The following is a 20,000-nucleotide window of genomic DNA, read 5'->3' on the forward strand; positions in this document are numbered from 1 at the left end:
AAAAAAGCAAAAAAGAAAAGAGTAGCCACTGTGTTTTAAACATTTCACAATTTGATAAAAAGATTCTATGGTAGAATCCTTTGTTAAGGAATTGACAGAGGCCCTTTTGAAAATTTTCTCTTCACTTGAAAAAATAAACATCCTCCATGATTCTCTGCTTCTTAACTGACCATCCTTCTATGAGTGGCCTGGAACTGTCTTCTTTGTTTGAGTAACTGGTACGGATTGCTGTAAATCATGGATAATATTCATCTCTAAGCACTGGTCAGAATTTCTCTTAAATTAGCACCTTAAGTGAATACCTGCTTTCTGTTCTACTTCAACCCCAGCATTAAACAATTTTTTCCCCCTGGCAGTGACTCAGTGGTGTTTTTTGAACAAGGTACCACAAGAATTGGAGGCTCTTATAAAAAACTGGTTTATCGTGAGTACACAGATGCCTCCTTCACAAATCGAAAGGAGAGAAGCCCTGAAGAAGAGCATCTTGGCATCCTGGGTGAGTCCGTGCAGAATATTTATGGCTGGTGTACACTTCCCATGGGCTAAATCAACCTCAGAAAGAATAGTAACTGCAGGACCTACTGCATGATTTCTATGTGTAAAGTAGGCGTGTGGAGGATAAAACAATAAAATGCAGCAGCTAATTACTTTTCCAAATGTAAATTACCAATAGTAAATTCTCATCATCAAAAGCCCTGCTGACGGCTGGGATTGGTAGCTCACACCTATAATACCAGCATTTTGGGTGGCTGAGGGGGGCAGATCACTTGGGTCAGGAGTTTGAGACCAGCTTCGACAACATGGCGAAACCCCATCTTTACTAAAAATACAAAAATTAGCAGGGCGTGGTGGCAGGTACCTGTAATCCCAGTATCTCGTGCCTCCATGCTGAGGCATGAGAATCGCTTGAATCCGGGAGGCGGAGGTTGCAGTGAGTCAAGATCCTGCCACTGCACTCCAGCCTGGGAGACAGAACCAGACTACATCTAAAAAAAAAAAAAGAAAGAAAGAAAGAAACACACACACACACACACACACACACACACACACACACACACACACAACCCATGCTGACCTGACTTCAAATGGTTATTTTTTTCTTCAAAGAGGAAGGGGAATTGTGTGTTGTGTGTTTATGTGACTTGGTTTAAATAGATAACTAAGTTGTGAGCCTCCGCACTTAAAGATGTGTTCCCTTAGAAATAAAATCCAGGCTAGGGCCGGACGCGGGGGCTCACGCCTGTAATCTCAGCATTTTGGGAGGCCGAGGTGGGCAGATCACAAGGTCAGGAGATCGAGACCACCCTGGCTAACACGGTGAAACCCCATCTCTACTAAAAATGCAAAAAATGAGCCGGGCGTGGTGGCGGGCGTCTGTAGTCCCAGCTACTGGGGAGGCTGAGTGAGGCAGGAGAATGGCATGAACCCGGGAGGTGGAGCTTGCAGTGAGCCGAGATCCTGCCACCGCACTCCAGCCTGAGTGACAGAGCGAGATCCCATCTCAATAAATAAATAAATAAATAAATAAATAAATAAATAAATAAAACCCAGGCTACTAATGAGACAAGCAGGATCTGTCCTAGAGCCCTCTGCAGGCTGCCCCTAGACAGAGTCCAGAGACCTCTTCTCACCAAGGCACTCAGGCAGAAAAGCCTAGTGGGTGAGCAGAGTATGGATTCAGGTTGTCCTGGCTCTTCACTTTTATTTTTCTAGCAGTGACTCAGAGGTATAATACTTTTTGAACAAGGTATTACAAGAATTGGAGGCTCTTATAAAAAGCTGTTTTTTTGTGAGTACACAATGCATACATTAGCTGCGTGACCTTTGAAAGTTACTGAACTTGGCCGCGCGCGGTGGCTCACGCCTATATTCCCAGCATTTTGGGAGGCCGAGGCGGGCAGATCACTTAGGTCAGGAGTTCGAGACCAGCCTGGCCAACACGGCGAAACCCCATCTCTACCGGGAAAAAAAAAAAAAAAAAGTACAAAAATTAGAAGGGCATGGTGGCGAGCACCTGTAATCCCAGCTACTCAGGAGGCTGAGACAGAAGAATCGCTTGAACTTGGGAGGCAGAGGTTGCAGTTAGCGGAGATCATGGCACTGCACTCCAGCCTAGGCAACAGAATGATACTCCCTCTCAAAATAAAGAAAAAAGAAAAAAAGAAAATTACTCACTGTCTGTCCCTGCTCCCTTCTGTAAAATGGGAACAATAGTTACTAAAGTTGGTATAGGGATTAAATGAGTTAATAGACATAAACACTCAGAAAAACAGATAGGAAGCTCTCAATAAATATCATTTTATATATTGCATAAAATATTTATGTAAAATATGTATTTTTATTCTATAATTGGTAATCATTAATTTTGGTCATGGAAAATCCAAAACAGTGTTATCCTTCACATCCAAAACAATTCAACTTACCTGCTTTGGGTGGTCAAAGTTTATAGCACCTAACTCTTGGTACAAATGACACACCTCCAGCCAACAGAAGATTAGGCTGAGGAGTGTCAACATTCTGAATAGTTTTTGTAGATGTGTAAACTTACTAACTGGCTTGTACAAAAATGATAATCAATTTCATTAATCTGAAGTTGAATTAAAAAGCCCTTCTCTCCTTCTAACCTCGACATAGCAGATTGATTATGGATTTTTCAAAAACCAAGCTTTCCATTCACCACAAATAAGCATGTTGCTCCTAGTAGTTCTTGCCAGAGAACACAGTCAAAGAAGATAACTGTCTTCTACATTCTGCATGTTATATACCAAGGAAGGATAATAATTCTCTCTTTGTTCCCAGGTCCTGTCATTTGGGCAGAGGTGGGAGACACCATCAGAGTAACATTCCATAACAAAGGAGCATACCCCCTCAGTATTGAGCCGATTGGGGTGAGATTCAATAAGAACAACGAGGGCACATACTATTCCCCACATTACAACCCCCAGAGCGGAAGTGAGTACAGCACTGTAACAAATCAACAATGTTTAATAACCCACTGTACTGGTCACTTACAGTGTCCTGCAAAAACTGAAGGCAGGAACTCCCAAGGAAACTGCTCATATATCATTTCTAGGCATCATGCCAGGAAACAAATAAACCCCTTCTCCGACCTCCAATTGGCTTATGGAATTTTGTCCTGCCTTAATTGGATGATTATTGACAATCCTGAGAGTAATTTAGTTGGGTTGTATCAATTATACATTTCTGGAGTACTCTGGGTGATTTTTAATTTTTAAAAAAGTTCTTATAAGACTGTACCACGTTAAGTTTAGAATATTTGAAGAATTTAGAAAGGTGTAGCCCAAAATATTAATTATCTATAGTTCTATAAACACTCATATTTTTATATAATTCTTCCACTTTCATCTGTATACATATAATATATATTTTAAATATGGTTGAGATCATAGCAAATAAATGTTATTTTAATTTCATAATCAGAGTTTGTTCTTTTAGCATTACAAGGGTTTTAGAAACATAATTTTAATGATATAAAATATTTCATCATGTGGATTTTTTCACTATTTTTACATATCAAGAAGGACCAGTGAAGACTGGAGACTTTGCTACCACTTGCAGTATGACTGTGAGCAGGTTATTCAATCTTTCTGGCTTCAGTTCTCTCGAGTGTAAATTTGAGAGATTTAAATAGGATCACCTGCAAAGTTCCTTTCAGTTCTACGATTATTTTCAGTTCCATTTTATTCAATAGACAATGCATTGATTACACTGTATTGCCAGGCATTGTTCTAGCTGATAGAAATAGAGACAGCACTTGCCTTCAAGAAAGTTAAGCTCTGTTCGAGAGAAATACACACAAAATAACATGAAAGGTGCTAGGGACATTCCCGGAAGATGTGTGAGCACAAAGAGGGACACCAATCCCAGGAGAAGGTTTAGAAGAGTCTGTCTGGATGCAATCACATCAGTCTGTTATCTGACACCAGAGCATAAGTGGGATTCCATTCTAATTTATAACAAAGAGCTCAAAAGTGGGTTATTCTAGACTAAACTTAGTCTACTTTGTGGCTCAAATGACCATATTAGAAAGCACACTTCACCTCTCTACTGTGACCTTTCTCACAGGTGTGCCTCCTTCAGCCTCCCATGTGGCACCCACAGAAACATTCACCTATGAATGGACTGTCCCCGAAGAAGTAGGACCCACTTATGCAGATCCTGTATGTCTAGCTAAGATGTATTATTCTGCTGTGGATCCCACTAAAGATATATTCACTGGGCTTATTGGGCCAATGAAAATATGCAGGAAAGGAAGTTTACATGCAAATGGGAGACAGGTAAGTGCAATTGGGGGAAAAAAAATTGTTCAATCTCTTTGAAAATGATCCTTTGACAGAAATAGAAATATCTAACTTCATCATTATCTCCAAAAATACTTTAGTATATACCTTTAAAAGATAAGGACTTCTTTAAAAATGCCCACAACGATCACACCTTAAAATAATAACCACACACATCATAACTCTTTAAAGTTATCAAATAGCCAATCAATGTTCACATTTCTCCAATTGACTTATTAGGTCTGTTGTTTGGATCAGTATCCAAACAATTACACATATTACAATCAATTTATATGTTTCCTAAGATTGTTTACTTGCAGTTTTTCTGTTGCAAGAGTCATCCATCTGGTAGAAGTTTCCCATGTCTTGATTTTATTTATTTTATCGTATGGTATCATTTAACACAGGGGTCCCCAACACCCCCCGCACACACACCCATGGGCCACACAGCAGGAGGCGAGCCTATTAGGTGTCTGTTAGGAACTGGGCTGCACAGCAGGAAGTGAGCAGCAGGTAAGCAAGCATTATCGCCTGAGCTCTGCCTCCTGTCACATCAGTGGCAGCACTAGATTCTCATATGAGCGCAAACCCTACTGTGAACTGTGCATGTGAGGGATCTAGGTTGCACGTTCCTTATCAGAATCTATGCCTGATGATCTGAGGTAGAATAGTTTCACCCAGAAACCACTGCCCTTTCCCAATGTTTTGTAGAAAAATTGTCTTCCGTGAAACCGGTCCCTGGTGCCAAAAATGTTGGCGGTCGCTAAAACATGTTTCTTTCCCTCTGCTTCTATTTCCTATAACTAGTAGTTAGATCTAAAAGTTTGATCTAATTCAGATTTTTTTTTTTTCTTTCAAGACTGCTTCAAATGTGGTACTGGGCACTTCTATCAGGGAGTACATAATTTATAGTTGGCCCTTAACTGGGGATGTTATCAGCTACTGATGATGGTTTCCTAGATTCATAAACTAATCAGGGTTGCATAATGGTAATATTCTAATTCCATCTTCCTTTCTTTATTAGCTGGCATACTTCTCTATAAACAGAAACTTCTTAATGAATTATTTGGTTACCCTGAGGTACACAGTATACAGAAAGGGTATGACAAATACTTGATTCATTCCTTGTATTTACAAGTTTTCAAATTAATCACTCTCCTCTAGCATTCTTCAAAAGCCTCTCAATAATTTTTTTTACTTTTAAGTAGCATTGTGCACTCATGGATTTAAGCATATTTGGTGTGTTATGATTCACTGCCATTATTCCTACTGATGTTCAAAGTATCCTTTTTGACACCGAAGGACTTGTTCAGGTTGATTCCTTTATTTTTACATCATAGTAGTCTGAAGATTCTTTGCTTTCTAGTATAACGAGACACCAGGCTAATTTTGCACATTTTCTGAGCCAGAACTGGAACTAACCATTTGTTTCCAAAAGCCCTGTTTTTTGTTTGTTTTTTTGGTGAGGAATCATTTTTGGAACCACAATGTGGGCACTAGAGTTGCTTGTTGCTATTGGGCAAACAATTGTTTCGGGGCCTTTTCAGTGGAAGAACATGGGAAAAGACTTTTCAGATAAATTCATCATGATTTCATACTAATACTTTCTATTCAAATTTGAGTCTACAGACTTTTTGGTTTGTTATTGACTGCATCAATCTTATATTTGTATCTGCCTTAAACTGCACTGAAAAATCTTATTTTTTTAATGACACCCACATATTCACTTGATTCATCTTACAATATACACACAACAGTCTCAGAATCACAATTACAACACTACAATCAACAATATGATTACTAAAACAGTTTAAGATTTGTTTGCCAATCTTTTGTCCTTAGGGTAGATCCCACTAGAGATTTTTAGCCAAATTACATATTTAAAGTCACTTGGAATAGTTCTTCTCTACATAGTTTTGCCATCACTGGATATACAGGTTAATTTATTATACTTCTCTGTTTCAGCAATTGCTTTTAAAACTGTAATATTATTTTATGTAAAATATTCATAACTCACTATAGTTAACTTATTATTATTATTATTGTTTTATGGTTTATTTATTTAATTTTTTGAGACGGAGTCTCGCTCTGTCACCCAGGCTGGAGTGCATTGGCAGGATCTCAGCTCACTGCAAGCTCCGCCTCCCAGGTTCACACTATTCACCTGCCTCAGCCTCCAGACTAGCTGGGACTACAGGCGCCCGCCACCACACCCGGCTAATTTTTTTTTGTATTTTCTGCACGCCTCAGCCTATCCTTCCATTTTTAAATAAACAAATGTGTGTGTATTCATATCTTTGCTTTTTTCACTTCACAATAGAATCTGAACATCTCTTCATAGTATTGTATGGAAACATTGCTCATTCCTCATTTCTTTGCATAGTATATATTACTCTGATGTGTGGACATGCTACAGTTTATACGATCAGTCCCTTATTTGATGAGTGTTTGGGTTGCTTCTAGTCTTTGCCTTCACAAATACAAAATAATGTACAGCTTTGTTAGCCTTGTTCACGTCTCTTTGTATCTTTGCCAGCATACCTTAGTGATAAATTCCTAAAAATTGTATTGTTGGAACAAAAGGTAAATGGTTATACAGTTTTGTGAAATATTGCCAAATCCCCCTCTGTAGTTGTGCCAGTTTGTATTTCCAGAAGTTACAAGTGAGATTATCTGTGTTTCCACAGCATTATTACAAACTATATTGTCAAATTTGGGGATTTGCCCAAATCTGATAGAAAATAAATGGTACAGTCGAGGAGTGGATCCTATTTATCTTTTTCTATATGGCTATCCAGTTATCCACAAAAAAGCTAAACTTTCCCGCATTGATTGAAATGCTGCCTTTATCATCTACTAAAATATTTATACATAAGTGAGTCTATTTCTAGATTTTCTATGCTGTTCTGCTGGTCTTTATCTATTCATGCACCAATACTATACTGCTTTAATTAGAGGGCCCTTTAGTATATTTAATGGCTAAAGCTATGTCTCATTTCTCTTCTTTTCCTTCATTTTAATGACTAATTTTGCTTACTTATTCTTTCTACTGAACCTTAGAAAACTTACCTAGATCCAGAAAAAGGCTTGAGAGTGTTTTATTGGGATTGTTTCAAATAATATAAGTAGGGAGAACAGACATAATTATGAAGTTGAGTCATCCTACATAAGAATGTATGTCTTTCCATTTGTTCAAGTCTACTTTTGTGTTTTTCAAGAGTATTTTATAGTTCCTCTTATATGGATCTTGGATATTTTTTTAAGATTACGCCGAGATGTTTTATTTTTATTTGGCCTTTGTAAATGGTAATACGATCACTTAAAATTTTAAATATGTGGCCAGGTGCGGTGGTTCACACCTGTAATCCCAACACTTTAGGAGGCTGAGGCCAGTGGATCACTTGAGGTCAAGAGTTTGAGACCAGACTGGTCAACATGGTGAAACCCTGTCTCTACTACAATTACAAAAATTAGCCTGGCGTGCTGGCACATGTCTGTAATCCCAGCTACTCAGGAGGCTGAGGCACGAGAATTGCTTGAACCTGGGAGGCGGAGGTTGCTGTGAGCAGAGATTGCGTCAGTGCTCTCTAGCCTGGGGGACAAAGCTAGACTCTGTTTCGAAAAAAAAAAAAATTTTTTTTAATATGTAACTGAAAAGAATAAAAGGTTTTCTACTTTTAGATTCCTATTCTTGATCTCCTGCTTATTTTGGAAGGAATAAAACAAGACTAATATTTATTAAACTCTCTCCAGGTATTGTCACACATATTACCTTATTTAACCTTTGCAACAACACAAGAGGCTGTGTATTTTTTTTTTTTTTTTTTTTTTTTTTTTTTTTTTTTTTTTTTAAAAAAAAATTTTTTTTTTTTNTGAAGATTTATAAAGCATTTTTAAAATAATCATTTACAGCAAGTCCTTAAAAGCCCCCGATGAAAAAGGCAGTTCTTCACTTCTAATAACACCTATGGTTTATATTGTGTAATATAATTAAACAAAACAGCGTTCTGACCAATGACAATTTATAGGAAATTCATTTGCCAAGTCTATGTTTCATTAAAGTTAATATTTTGGCTTATATTAAAATTTTTTTTAACTCTACTCTTACATTTCCAGAAGTATTAACTTAGCAAAGTCATCTTTATGATGCCATTTAATCAACTGAAAGGAAACAAGATGGTACATTCTGAGTTTTTACTTAAGAAGAAATTTAATTCAATAATTTTATTCATCACTACTGGAAAACTACATCTTTCTTCCCTGTCAGTACTGGATGGCAATGACGTGAAAGCAGCTTTCCTGGTTCTCAACGTCCCTTCAGTGGGAAGCATTATAGAATTTCAGCAGTGAACATCATCTGGTTCCTATTCAAAACCCAGCTCCAAGAAAATGTGAGAGAGAATCTAAGATATAAGTTCTGTTCAAGGCAAGAAGTTTCCAATCTCAAATATTTCATGCCAACAACTTATGTTATACCAGCTGTTCCATCATTGAATGCTAAATGATCATTGAAAACAAACGAAGATAACAGTGCCCTCGTTGCCATCATTCATTACTAATTTTACATAAACTGTTTATGTCCAAAAATATGCATATGTAACATTTACACAGATAAATTAGTGTTAAGAATTTAAAATGTGCAGTAACATCCACAAATGTCCTTTTTGTGTTGTGAAATCTATACAATTGTTTTCAAAACTGGAAATCTGAAAGCCCTGGCCACATATTAGAAACATGTCAGAACACATGTAAGTTGTGGAGAGCACCAACGCTGACCATCTCACAAAATGAAAACCAAACTTAGTGCTTTCATTATTGCTTAATCCCCAATTAGCCTGAAAAGGAGACCACTGAATACTTAAGTCAGGTATTTACTAAATAGTGTCGATTTCTACTAGCAAACTTAGCCCTCACAAATCAACAGGGGAACCAGGAGTCTTTCGCAGCTCATTGTCTATTAGGAGTCTGATACATTTTCAATTAAAGCCTTCATTTTTCCTGTTGGCTTCAACATGTGTGGCCCAAACAACACTCTCTCTGAGGTGGCCTCTGATTCAGACTTTGGAACTCCTTTTTCAGCTTCATCTTGGCTATCACTTCGATACCGATAAGCAAATTTCTTTTTCAGAGCCTCTGCTATGAGGGCAGCAGGGTCAGTAGCATCCACTGGCTTGGGCTTCACGTCTTGCTCTGACCTCTTCACTGACCGAAGTTTTACATTGTTCATATCTTTAAGGATCTCTAGCATATTTGGCATTTCAGGTTTCTTTGGATTGTTCTTAACCAAAGTCTTTCCAGCATTGGCTCTTTTCTCTCTTCGCTCTTTAATCAGATCAATGGCAGATACACTTTGGTGGAGCCCCAGTGGAGGGGGAGGCGGGGGTGGTGGAGGAGGCGGAGGGGGTGGTAGTGTGGTACCAGATGTGGTAGAATCTAAGTCACCTGCAATGAGATTTTGCTGCTCCTGCTGGGTCACAATTTTGGCAATCTGAGCTCTGAGAGCAGCAAGTTCATTTTCGAGAGCGCAAATCTTCTGCAGTGCTTCCTCGTTTGCCAGTGCTGGGGTCTTCAGCTGAGGCTCTTCTTGAGACAAGTCTGGTAAGGAAATCTGTCCGCTTGGGGCCTTCTCAAAGAAAAGAAGGTCATCCTGAAGGGGTGGCCTTGATCTGACCTCTGTCCTTAGTCTTGCTGAACATTCTCCTTCTTCTTTGGCTACCCATCCAACATCAGCAAAAGACGCCACTGCATCCTCTCCTGGGTGGCTGGGACTCCATTCTGTTGCATGGCTGTTAATCTGAAACTGAACTCTTGGACACTGAATCAGAGACAAATTAGTACCAATTTTCCTTACGATACTTCGAGACGAACCATATGGCTTCCTAGACCAAAGTACCGATTGCATGCTTACTCCAACTTGATGAAAACCATCCTAATTAGGCGCTTAATCCAGCCAAGCATTTATATGGCAAAGTCTCCCCAGATTTGCATTTCAAGTACTTCTTCAGGCATACATAGCAGCACATGGTCCATAAAACACACTCCGCCGCGCGGCAGCCAGCACCCACTCCCGAGGCTGTGTATTTTATGCTCATTTTGTGGACAAAGAACTGATGCTCAATGAGTTGAGATTTAAAATGAGATTTACCTTTTGCATATTTCATTATCTTCATTTTGCAAATGAAGAAATCACAACACAGGAAGGCCTACAGAGGCATCAGAAGTCCTTATCCTGGTTTTCTCAGTTACTAGTCATGTGGCTACAGATTAGTTATTTAATATTTCTCATGTCCATCTGAATCATCAGTAAAATGGAGATGAAACCTGCCCTGCTGATGCATCTTGATGGGTTGCATTCTTTCTTTTGAAAGAAACAAATGGAACGAATATAGGTTAAAGCACTGGGTAAGCTAAAATATATTAAGCTGACAAGGAACGGTTATCTTGTCTAAATGCATAAAACACAATGTGAAGTCAATCAATTTCTAAAGCAAGTTCCTGACCTTTATAACTATTATTTTTTTAAAAAAATCAGTTTAATATGAAAGTATTTCATAAACACTGTTAAAATTATGAAAATATATGGAAGTAAAAGAAAATAGTCTCAACACAAAAAAGGGATCACAATTGAATATATTGTTTGCAATTTGCTTTATACACTTAAAATATTATGACTATCCTTCTATATCATTAAAAAAACTTCGTCATTATTGTGAATGACTGCAAAGTATTTCATGATATGAATGCACCATAATTTATTCAGTCAGTTCCCTATTGTCAAACATTTAGATGGTTTGCAATTTTTTACAGTTATGAACTCTGTGTGTTTGGCATACTATTTTTTGTTTTAACTAAAGAGTAGGATAGGTCCATTTTACTTCATGGGAACAAACCTTAGGACTTAAATTTCTAGGTCACAGGCTAGGCACAACTTATGTGCTTGTCAAACTGCTCTTCATAAAGTAGTATTTTCAAACTGCAGATCATGACCCATTTAGTCGGTTGTAACTAGCGAGTAGAATTTTTTGAAGCATCAAGTGGGAAAGAAGAGACAATGTCAAAGTATACCACATACAGTAAGTACCAAGTAAGTGTTGTCAAAGTATACAACATACAGTAAGTACAAGTAAGTGTTAAGGAAATTTCTTTTCTGGTGTGTGTGTGTGTGTGTGTGTGTGTGTGTGTGTGTGTATAGGATCACAACATGAAATGTACTTCTTATGTGGTTGCAATAGAAAAGTTTGAAAATCACTGCATAAAGTGTAGGAGAGAGGCTGTTCTCTGCCATTTTACTAATACTTAGTTTTACATTTTTACAAACAGCATAGGTGAATTACTGCACCTCATTCTCATTTAAATTTATAGTTTAATAAAGTTTTTTGACCATTTGTACTGCTTTTGTCAATTTCTTGGTGATGGCAGATATTCATTTTCAATTATTAATCCATAAAATATCTACATATTAAGTCATATAATATATATATGTGTGTATATACTACATACATATTACCTTTGTTATGTATAATGCAGGTCTTTTTCTTTTTCGTGTTTTTTCATATTCCATTATTGCTTACAGTTGAGTGTTTTTATTTTTTGTTTGCCTATGACGATATAGCTGTTTTCAGTGTTGCATAGCCAAATTATCAATTCTTTTATTTTATTTTTTGCCTTTTGTATCATACTTAGAAAATTATGTTCTATTCTATAGGTAAGTAAATATTCATCTACATTTTAGTCAGTATCTTAAAATTCTACTTGTAACACATTTTGAGTTTGGTGAGTAGAGCTCTAAGGCTCTAAGTTTACCTTTTCTAAACAACTATTAGATTATCTGAGCATTATATATTAACCAATCTATTCTTTACTCACTGATTTGAAGTGTCACCTTTATCACATTGTAAATCTTGCATATATCTGGATGATTTTTCTAGGTTTCCTAGTTTACCATGTGACCTATCTGTACCCTACCTATACCACATTGTTTTTATTATTATAGCTTGTAAAGTTTTAAATACATGATAGAACATGTTCATCCATTACTGAAAAGAATTATTTTCCCTTTTATTCTTAGATGCCCTCACGTACACATTCTTCTAGATCAATTTTAATAAAATTTTGTTAAACTAAAAAACTGCCATTGGTAGTTTTTATTATTATTACATTAAATGAATAGCTTTAGTTGGAGAGAATTCATCTCTTGCTATAATTCATCTCTTAGCTATAGTTAGTCTTTCACTCAGGAGCCCTTTAATTCAAGTTGTCTTTTTAATTATTCAGTAAATTCTTACAGTCTTTTTCATATTTGTCCTGCATGTTTCTTACTGAATTCCTATTTTTTTAATATTATGCGTTACATGGCATTTTCTAATTGCATATTGTCATTATAGAAATAGCTGTTAGTTGCTTAACATTTATTTTGGAGCTGGACATCTAAATATTCATTTCTTAGTTCAAGTAATTTCCAACTGATTCATATAGGTTCTATATTATCTACAAATAATGCTAATTCTCTTTGCCAGTATTTCAAATTTCTTCTATGTTCTTGCCTTATTATGATGGGTAGAATACTACAAATAATATTAAACAATAGTGGTAATAGCCAGTAGCCTTGTTTTGTGTCTGATCTTAATGAGAACATCTCTATTTATTTTACCACTAAGTATGAATTGGCTAGTGGTTGTGCTTTATTCTACTTGCAGTTTACACAGAGTGTTTTCAAAACAAATCACTTATTTAAAAAACAAATCACTTGAGCTGCTTAAAAAACATCCTGTGCTAGGCACAGAATTCACTGGTAAATAAGACAAGTAAGTTTCCTGCTCTGACAGGTTTTTATTCTAGTGTATATGGGAGGAAGGAGGGGGATGGGAGGAGAGGAGATGAAGCTAAGCAAACAAAAGAAAATGAAATAGATAACTTCAGAAAGTGACAAGTTCTGTAAAAAAAAAAAAAAGAAAATATGGTAATGAGATAGTGAACAGAAATTCTAGTTCAGATAATGTGGAGATAATATTTAATGTGATGCCTAAATTTCAAAGAGACAGCCTTGCAAAGATCTGAGAGGAAAGCAAAGGGAAGAGCTAATGCCAGAATGTCATATTTTATAAAATTTCTTTTAGATTTTCTTGAAATTATTATATAATTTTCTCCTTTAATGTGATCAACTACAAATAAATATGACCAGCTACATTAAGGACTTTCTAATGTTAAACTATCTTTGTTAAACTATCCTTGCACTCTGGGGGAAAATACTTGAGTATGGTGAATTTTCTTTAATATATTGGTGGGTTGAGTTTGATCGTGTTTGATTTAGAATTTCTCATTTAAGCTTATAAATGAAATTAATATCCATGGTTATACTATCTTTATTAAATAAACTAGGAATAGTTTAAATAGTTGGGAACCATCTGCTCCTTAGAGAGTTGAAAGAAACTACCTGTAAAATTATTTTGACTTTTAAAAAGGAGTAGTTTTGTTGTTTATGTATGGGGCTCCCCCCATCCTATTTTTTTTCTTTTTTTTTAGACAGAGTCTCGCTCTGTCGCCCAGGCTAGAGTGCAGTGGTGTGATCTCAGCTCACTGCAACTTCTGCCTGCTGGGCTCAAGCTATTCTCGTGCTTCAGCCTCCTGAGTAGCTGGGACTACAGGTGCCCACCCCCACACTCAGTTAATTTTTGTATTATTAGTAGAGATGGGGTTTTGCCATGTTGGTCAGACTGGTCGCAAACTCCTGACCTCAAGTGATCTGCCTGCGTTGGCCTCCCAAAGTGCTGGGATTACAAGTGTGAGCCACTGCACACAGCCTGTTTATGTTTTTAATCACTATTTCATTTCAGCCATGAGTACTGGTCTAGTCAGGCACTTCTTTCTAAGTCAGTTGATCACACTTATTGCATATAATGGTTTACGTGTTTCTTCCCTATATATGTGATTATATTCCTTTCTCATTTCTAATGTGGTATTTTTTGGTTCTCTCCACTTTTTTTATTAGATTTGCCAGAGATTTATATATTTCTCTGGTCTTTTCACAAAATATATTTTTGGGTTTAATCATTTTACCTGTGTTAAATTTGTTAATTTATGCTTTTGTCTTTATTAATTTTCTCTGTAACTAATTTAAAAAAATTTTCAGATATTTACATTTATTTTATTTGGTTTTAAGATAAAAGCTTTTCAGATTCTTAGTTTATATGTTTACATTCCATACATTTTCTTTACAGCGTTCTCACAGACATTACTTTATCTGAATTACTTGAGATTTGTTATCTCAACATTTCATTTTCTCTTTGATCTAAGAGTTATTTGGATCAAAATGACATTCTTTTTTTACTTTTGTCCTTGACTAGTAATTTTTAATTTTATTGCATTATGATCAGAAAACATGCCTGAAAACATTTCACTAAAGTTTTCTCTGTTGATCAGTATATAGGTGATTGTACCAGTCCCTGCTGGAATCCTTATACATCTGAAAATGACTTTTGTTGTACTTTACCTGGTGTTACATTTTTGTATCATAATATTTTTTTCTCAAAAAGATAAATGCTACTTCACCTTCTTCTGGCATTTATTGTACTTGGTAATTTCAATGTCAACCTGATTTTTTCCTTTCATGATAACATTTTTAAAATGGAAAATTTACCAGGACATTTTTAGGTATAGATCTCTATTATTAATTTTGTCTTGTTTTCAGGAATCTTTTGAATCTGAATCCTCTAGTCTTTTCCCTTTGTGGTGGCAAACACTTCCATTAGTATTTCTTACGATTGTGCCTCCTCCTTTTATAACTTCTTTCTAAAATTATTACAATGTGTATATTTTTCATCTTCAAATGCTCTCATCCGATTTATGGGAGCTTTCTTTTTTTTTTTTTTTTTTTTTTTTTTTTTGAGATGGAGTCTCGCTCTATCACCCAGGCTGGAGTGCAGTGGCGCGATCTCGGCTCGCTGCAAGCTCCGCCTCCCGGGTTCACTCCATTCTCCTGCCTCAGCCTCCCAAGCAGTCAGGACTACAGGGGCCCGCCACCACGCCCGGCTTTTTTTTTTTTTTTTGTATTTTTAGTGGAGACAGGGCTTCACCGTGTTAGCCAGGATGGTCTCAATCTCCTCACCGCGTGATCCGCCTGCCTCGGCCTCCCAAAAAGTGCTGGGATTACAGGCGTGAGCCACCGCACCCAGGTAATGGGAACTTTCTTTAGATCACCTTCATCATTGATTCAGTTCTCTGCAGGATCTAACCTTCAGGTCTTTGCTTTAGTTCGATTTTTTCAATTTGATAATCACCTTATCATGTATCTGAAGGACTGATCTCAAGGGAAAGACAGGCAATAATCTCTATTCTCTCCTTTGAGAGTCAATTATTCTCAGGGGCTCATTTGCTTTGATTCCTTTGACTGCCTTCTTCTGAACTACTGAATCATTTCAAAGACCAGACAGCATTTCTGCTTCCTTTTTTTTTTTTTTTTCCCCACTGGGAGAAGTGGGAGGAGGTGATAATGTTTGAACAGCTGGCTGGAGATTGTTTGAATGTCTGTTGGAATTCATTGGGAGGTTATTTCTTCTTCCTCAAATCTGCTTCCATCCTGCTCTGCCTTACAGAAATTCTTCCGGTTTTCATGAATGTGGATGGCATCTTCCCTGATTTCCAGCACAGACCCATATTCTCTCGTATTTTAACAATTTTTTTTCCTCTGGTGGCTTCAATTGGTATGTGCAATGTGAGCAGGAAGGCAGAGTTAGAACCTTTAGATGCAGAGAGAGGCTCAGATTACTATATTGAACCACGAATCCACTAAACAGATACCAAAGAAAGCTCTGGTGGTGAACTGAAATATTTCATGAACCCTAGTTTACAAAGAGCAACAGAAACTTCTGTTCTCATTCCTTCCCTTAGGCGTGTTTGTGCACAAATAGTATTGTGCACATGGAAGTCTTCTGTTTTACTCATTCTGTCTTCATCTCATTTTGTTTTGATTTACAGAAAGATGTAGACAAGGAGTTCTATTTGTTTCCCACAGTATTTGATGAGAATGAGAGTTTACTCCTGGAAGATAATATTAGAATGTTTACAACTGCACCTGATCAGGTGGATAAGGAAGATGAAGACTTTCAGGAATCTAATAAAATGCACTGTAAGTACTGCATCATCCACCAATCTACCAAGTTATTTTAGTACTGCATATGTAATGCTTTTAACTAAACCAAAATGTGAAGAGCTTTGCTCATTAATTATTTTTCAATAAATGATGACAATAGTGTCCTGAAGGTAATATCATTGGTTATTTGATGTGTCAGTCAATTAGTCATTATTTCACTTAATTCAAGATATGTCAATTACATGAATGGTCCTTAAAGTGTGGTCCCTATATCAGTAGCCTCAGCATCACTGAGGGACTTATTAGAAATGCAAATTCTTGGACCCCTACCCTGAACTACAAAGACCGAAACTTTGGAGATGGATCCCGGCAATCTATTTTCAACAAACTCTGCAGGTGATTCTGATGAACGCTACAGTTTGAAAACTACTGGATCAGATGCTTTTCTCATGTGTGGCTCAATAATGACAGGCTCATTTGATTATTCAATATGCAGAAAGAGATGATCTCAGCCCTCAATGATTCTAACTCTTGACTGCACATTAGAATCACCTGGGAGCTTTCAAAAAATGACCAGTGCCCTGGAATACCCCAGAGATTTTATTTAAGTCTAATATTAGATTTTTTTAATACCTAGTGTAATTCTATAAAGTGGTTAGAGCTCAGAGACAGTGAGTTCATTATTCAAAAGGCCTACACCACTAATGGACATCAGTAAAAATTACTGTAGCTAGAAGAAAAACATGTAAAGTTGTGTTACAAACTGATATTTTCAAGCTAGGTACTAGTCATGCTACCCACAATCTTTAAAATATTTCTTTTGATTCTGCATTTTGTATATTTGGAAGCACTGAGAATATTATTCATCAAAATAATTAAATATGCAAGATAAAGAAAAAAACCTCCCACATATGACCTTCCCTGTTATTCAAGATGAATTACAGACTTTTTCATCTAGAACATTGTGCACCAGTATATGGTGCACAGAAAAAGCTGTTATAATTCGCAGATTTGGGTGCTCACAAATATAATCACTTAAAGAACTGGAAATGACAGAATCATTGTTTTAGCCAGGAAGAGCAGTGGGATTCCCAGGTTGCTAGGGACACTAGCATAGAACTTCAAGAACTATGCATTCAGCTCTGGTCCTTGCAGCCAGCGTCTGCTCTGGAAGTGCCAGGAATGGCAAGGAGTTGCAAGGACACTCCTGACACATAAAGCGTGGGCAGGCCTGAATAGGTCTTTCAAAAATTAAAAATTAAAAAAACAAAGTTGGTCCTGGAAAGTCTGTGAGGTTGTCATGTAGTAGAATCTAAACCACTTCCAAAATGTTACTTCCCAACTTTCATAGCCATGAATGGATTCATGTATGGGAATCAGCCTGGTCTCAATATGTGCAAAGGAGATTCGGTCGTGTGGTACTTATTCAGCGTTGGAAATGAGGCCGATGTACATGGAATATACTTTTCAGGAAACACATATCTGTGGAGAGGAGAACGGAGAGACACAGTAAACCTCTTCCCTCAAACAAGTCTTACACTCCTCATGTGGCCTGACACGGAAGGTATATTTATTTAAAGCCAAGTCTCTAGTGGATGAATTTGTGTAGTTTTGGTTTAAAATTCTGTAGCAGAATGTGTTGGGCGATAAACTTATTCCTTCCCCAAGCCTCCCAACTACCCTTCCTATCTCTGAAAGAGCAAGTCCAGGCTACTATCAGCTGAAGTATGTACCAGATGGGTCTGTTTCGTAGTTACTGAGGAGAATGCGGAGTAAGAAAAGAACAGGGTGTGGTTTTTCTCCGTTTCCATAGGCTCCTCAAGATGATCCCTTTTTAGATTACGGTCCTTTTAAAGACAGCTGGAAAATCAGACTAGAAGGGGAATGACTCCCATAAATATTCTGCACCTAAACTTTTCATGTCTCTGTAGCCTAGATGTAGGCTGTAAGTAGAGGCTTGTTGGTTGCAAGTGAATATTCTATTTTAGCCTTGTAGCCATGCAGATTCAGAGACATCTATAGACCTGGTTCTGAATGAGTAAAACAAACTAAAACAGAAGAGAAAGAATTTTAATCAAAATGTGAAAATATGCTAGCTTGTTTCAGGCTTTATTTGGTTTACGATATGCCACTGAAACTTAAGACCAATCCAGTGTCACCCTTTCCTTCCTTCAACAAATGTAAATACAGCGATGAACAAAAGAGATAAGATGTCTTGGCCGGGCGCGGTGGCTCAAGCCTGTAATCCCAGCACTTTGGGAGGCCGAGACGGGCGGATCACGAGGTCAGGAGATCGAGACCATCCTGGCTAACACGGTGAAACCCCGTCTCTACTAAAAAAATACAAAAAAAAAAAAAAAAAAAAAAAACTAGCCGGGCGAGATGGCGGGCGCCTGTAGTCCCAGCTACTCGGGAGGCTGAGGCAGGAGAATGGCGTGAACCTAGGGAGGCGGAGCTTGCAGTGAGCTGAGATCCGGCCACTGCACTCCAGCCCGGGCGACAGAGCGAGACTCCGTCTCAAAAAAAAAAAGATGTCTTATGTTGCTGCAATTCTAAAGCAGGGAGACAGACAAGCAAGTATATTAATGCATGTATGTCAAGTGATTATAAGTACATAAAGAAAAATAACGCAGGGGAAGGGGGTGGTGACTGAGAGGGGAAAGGGTCAAGATTCTCTCAGGAGGTGCTACTTAAGGAGAGACCAGAATAAAATGAGGACATGAACCATGAGGATATTTTGGGGAGACAGCAGAGGAAACAGCAAGTGCAAAGGTCCCAAGGCAGGCACACACTTGACCTGTTCTAAGAACAGCAAAAGGCGTTGGTGTATGGAGCAGGGTGAGCAGGAGGGGATGTAATCAGAGGTGTGGAAAGCTAGATCACCTAACTGAGACCACAATAAGGACTTCAGCATTAATTCTGAGGAAGGTGGAGAGCCCCAGGGGGCACTAGCAAAGAAGTGACATGTTTTCTTATTTACCACTCCAGGGACTTTTAATGTTGAATGCCTTACAACTGATCATTACACAGGCGGCATGAAGCAAAAATATACTGTGAACCAATGCAGGCGGCAGTCTGAGGATTCCACCTTCTACCTGGGAGAGAGGACATACTATATCGCAGCAGTGGAGGTGGAATGGGATTATTCCCCACAAAGGCAGTGGGAGAAGGAGCTGCATCATTTACAAGAGCAGAAGTAATTCTCCAGACTCTGATTCCCAATTTCAGCTGTAATTTTAGGTTTCCTTTTCAGAGAAGTAAGAATTACACCAAATTTTAGAGAAAAAAAAAAAGTTGCATTATACAATAACAACAAAAACAACAACAAAACACTTCCTAGGAACTTGTCCTCATTCATTTCTGTTTCTCTCAATTTCCTCAAGGGAAAATTTCCATTTACCTCCTTTGATCCTTTGGAGTCTTGCTTTCTTTTCTGCTGCAGTGTCTTCTCACATTCATGTGCCCTCACGTATCATTTCTTTTCAAACTTAACAAAAGTTAATTCCCAAATTCAGAGCAGAAATATTATTCCCCTTAGCAACAGTTTGTTGCTTATTTTTCCTTCAGAGTTTTCATTGTTAGTCTAACAGTCATTTCACATTCTTAAAACT

General features: G+C 37.5%; 2 protein-coding genes across 2 annotated transcripts in view; one reads left to right on the forward strand and one right to left on the reverse strand.

Annotated features, from left to right (window-relative positions):
* Window positions 1-20,000, forward strand: part of CP (ceruloplasmin) — a 57,208-nt gene that overhangs the window by 25,223 nt on the left and 11,985 nt on the right. Inside the window, 6 exon segments of the mRNA XM_017856546.1 lie at window positions 357-496; window positions 2,800-2,952; window positions 4,087-4,298; window positions 16,275-16,425; window positions 17,741-17,953; window positions 19,378-19,585. Coding sequence (XP_017712035.1) covers window positions 357-496; window positions 2,800-2,952; window positions 4,087-4,298; window positions 16,275-16,425; window positions 17,741-17,953; window positions 19,378-19,585 — 1,077 coding nt within the window.
* LOC108518290 (mitochondrial fission regulator 1) lies at window positions 8,423-10,377 on the reverse strand. The gene has a single exon (XM_017856548.1). The coding sequence runs from the start codon at window positions 10,201-10,203 to the stop codon at window positions 9,259-9,261; it is 945 nt and encodes a 314-aa protein (XP_017712037.1). The 5' UTR covers window positions 10,204-10,377; the 3' UTR covers window positions 8,423-9,258.

Source organism: Rhinopithecus bieti, unplaced genomic scaffold, assembly GCF_001698545.2.
Source record: "Rhinopithecus bieti isolate Rb0 unplaced genomic scaffold, ASM169854v2 scaffold_42565, whole genome shotgun sequence".
NCBI lineage: Eukaryota > Metazoa > Chordata > Mammalia > Primates > Cercopithecidae > Rhinopithecus > Rhinopithecus bieti.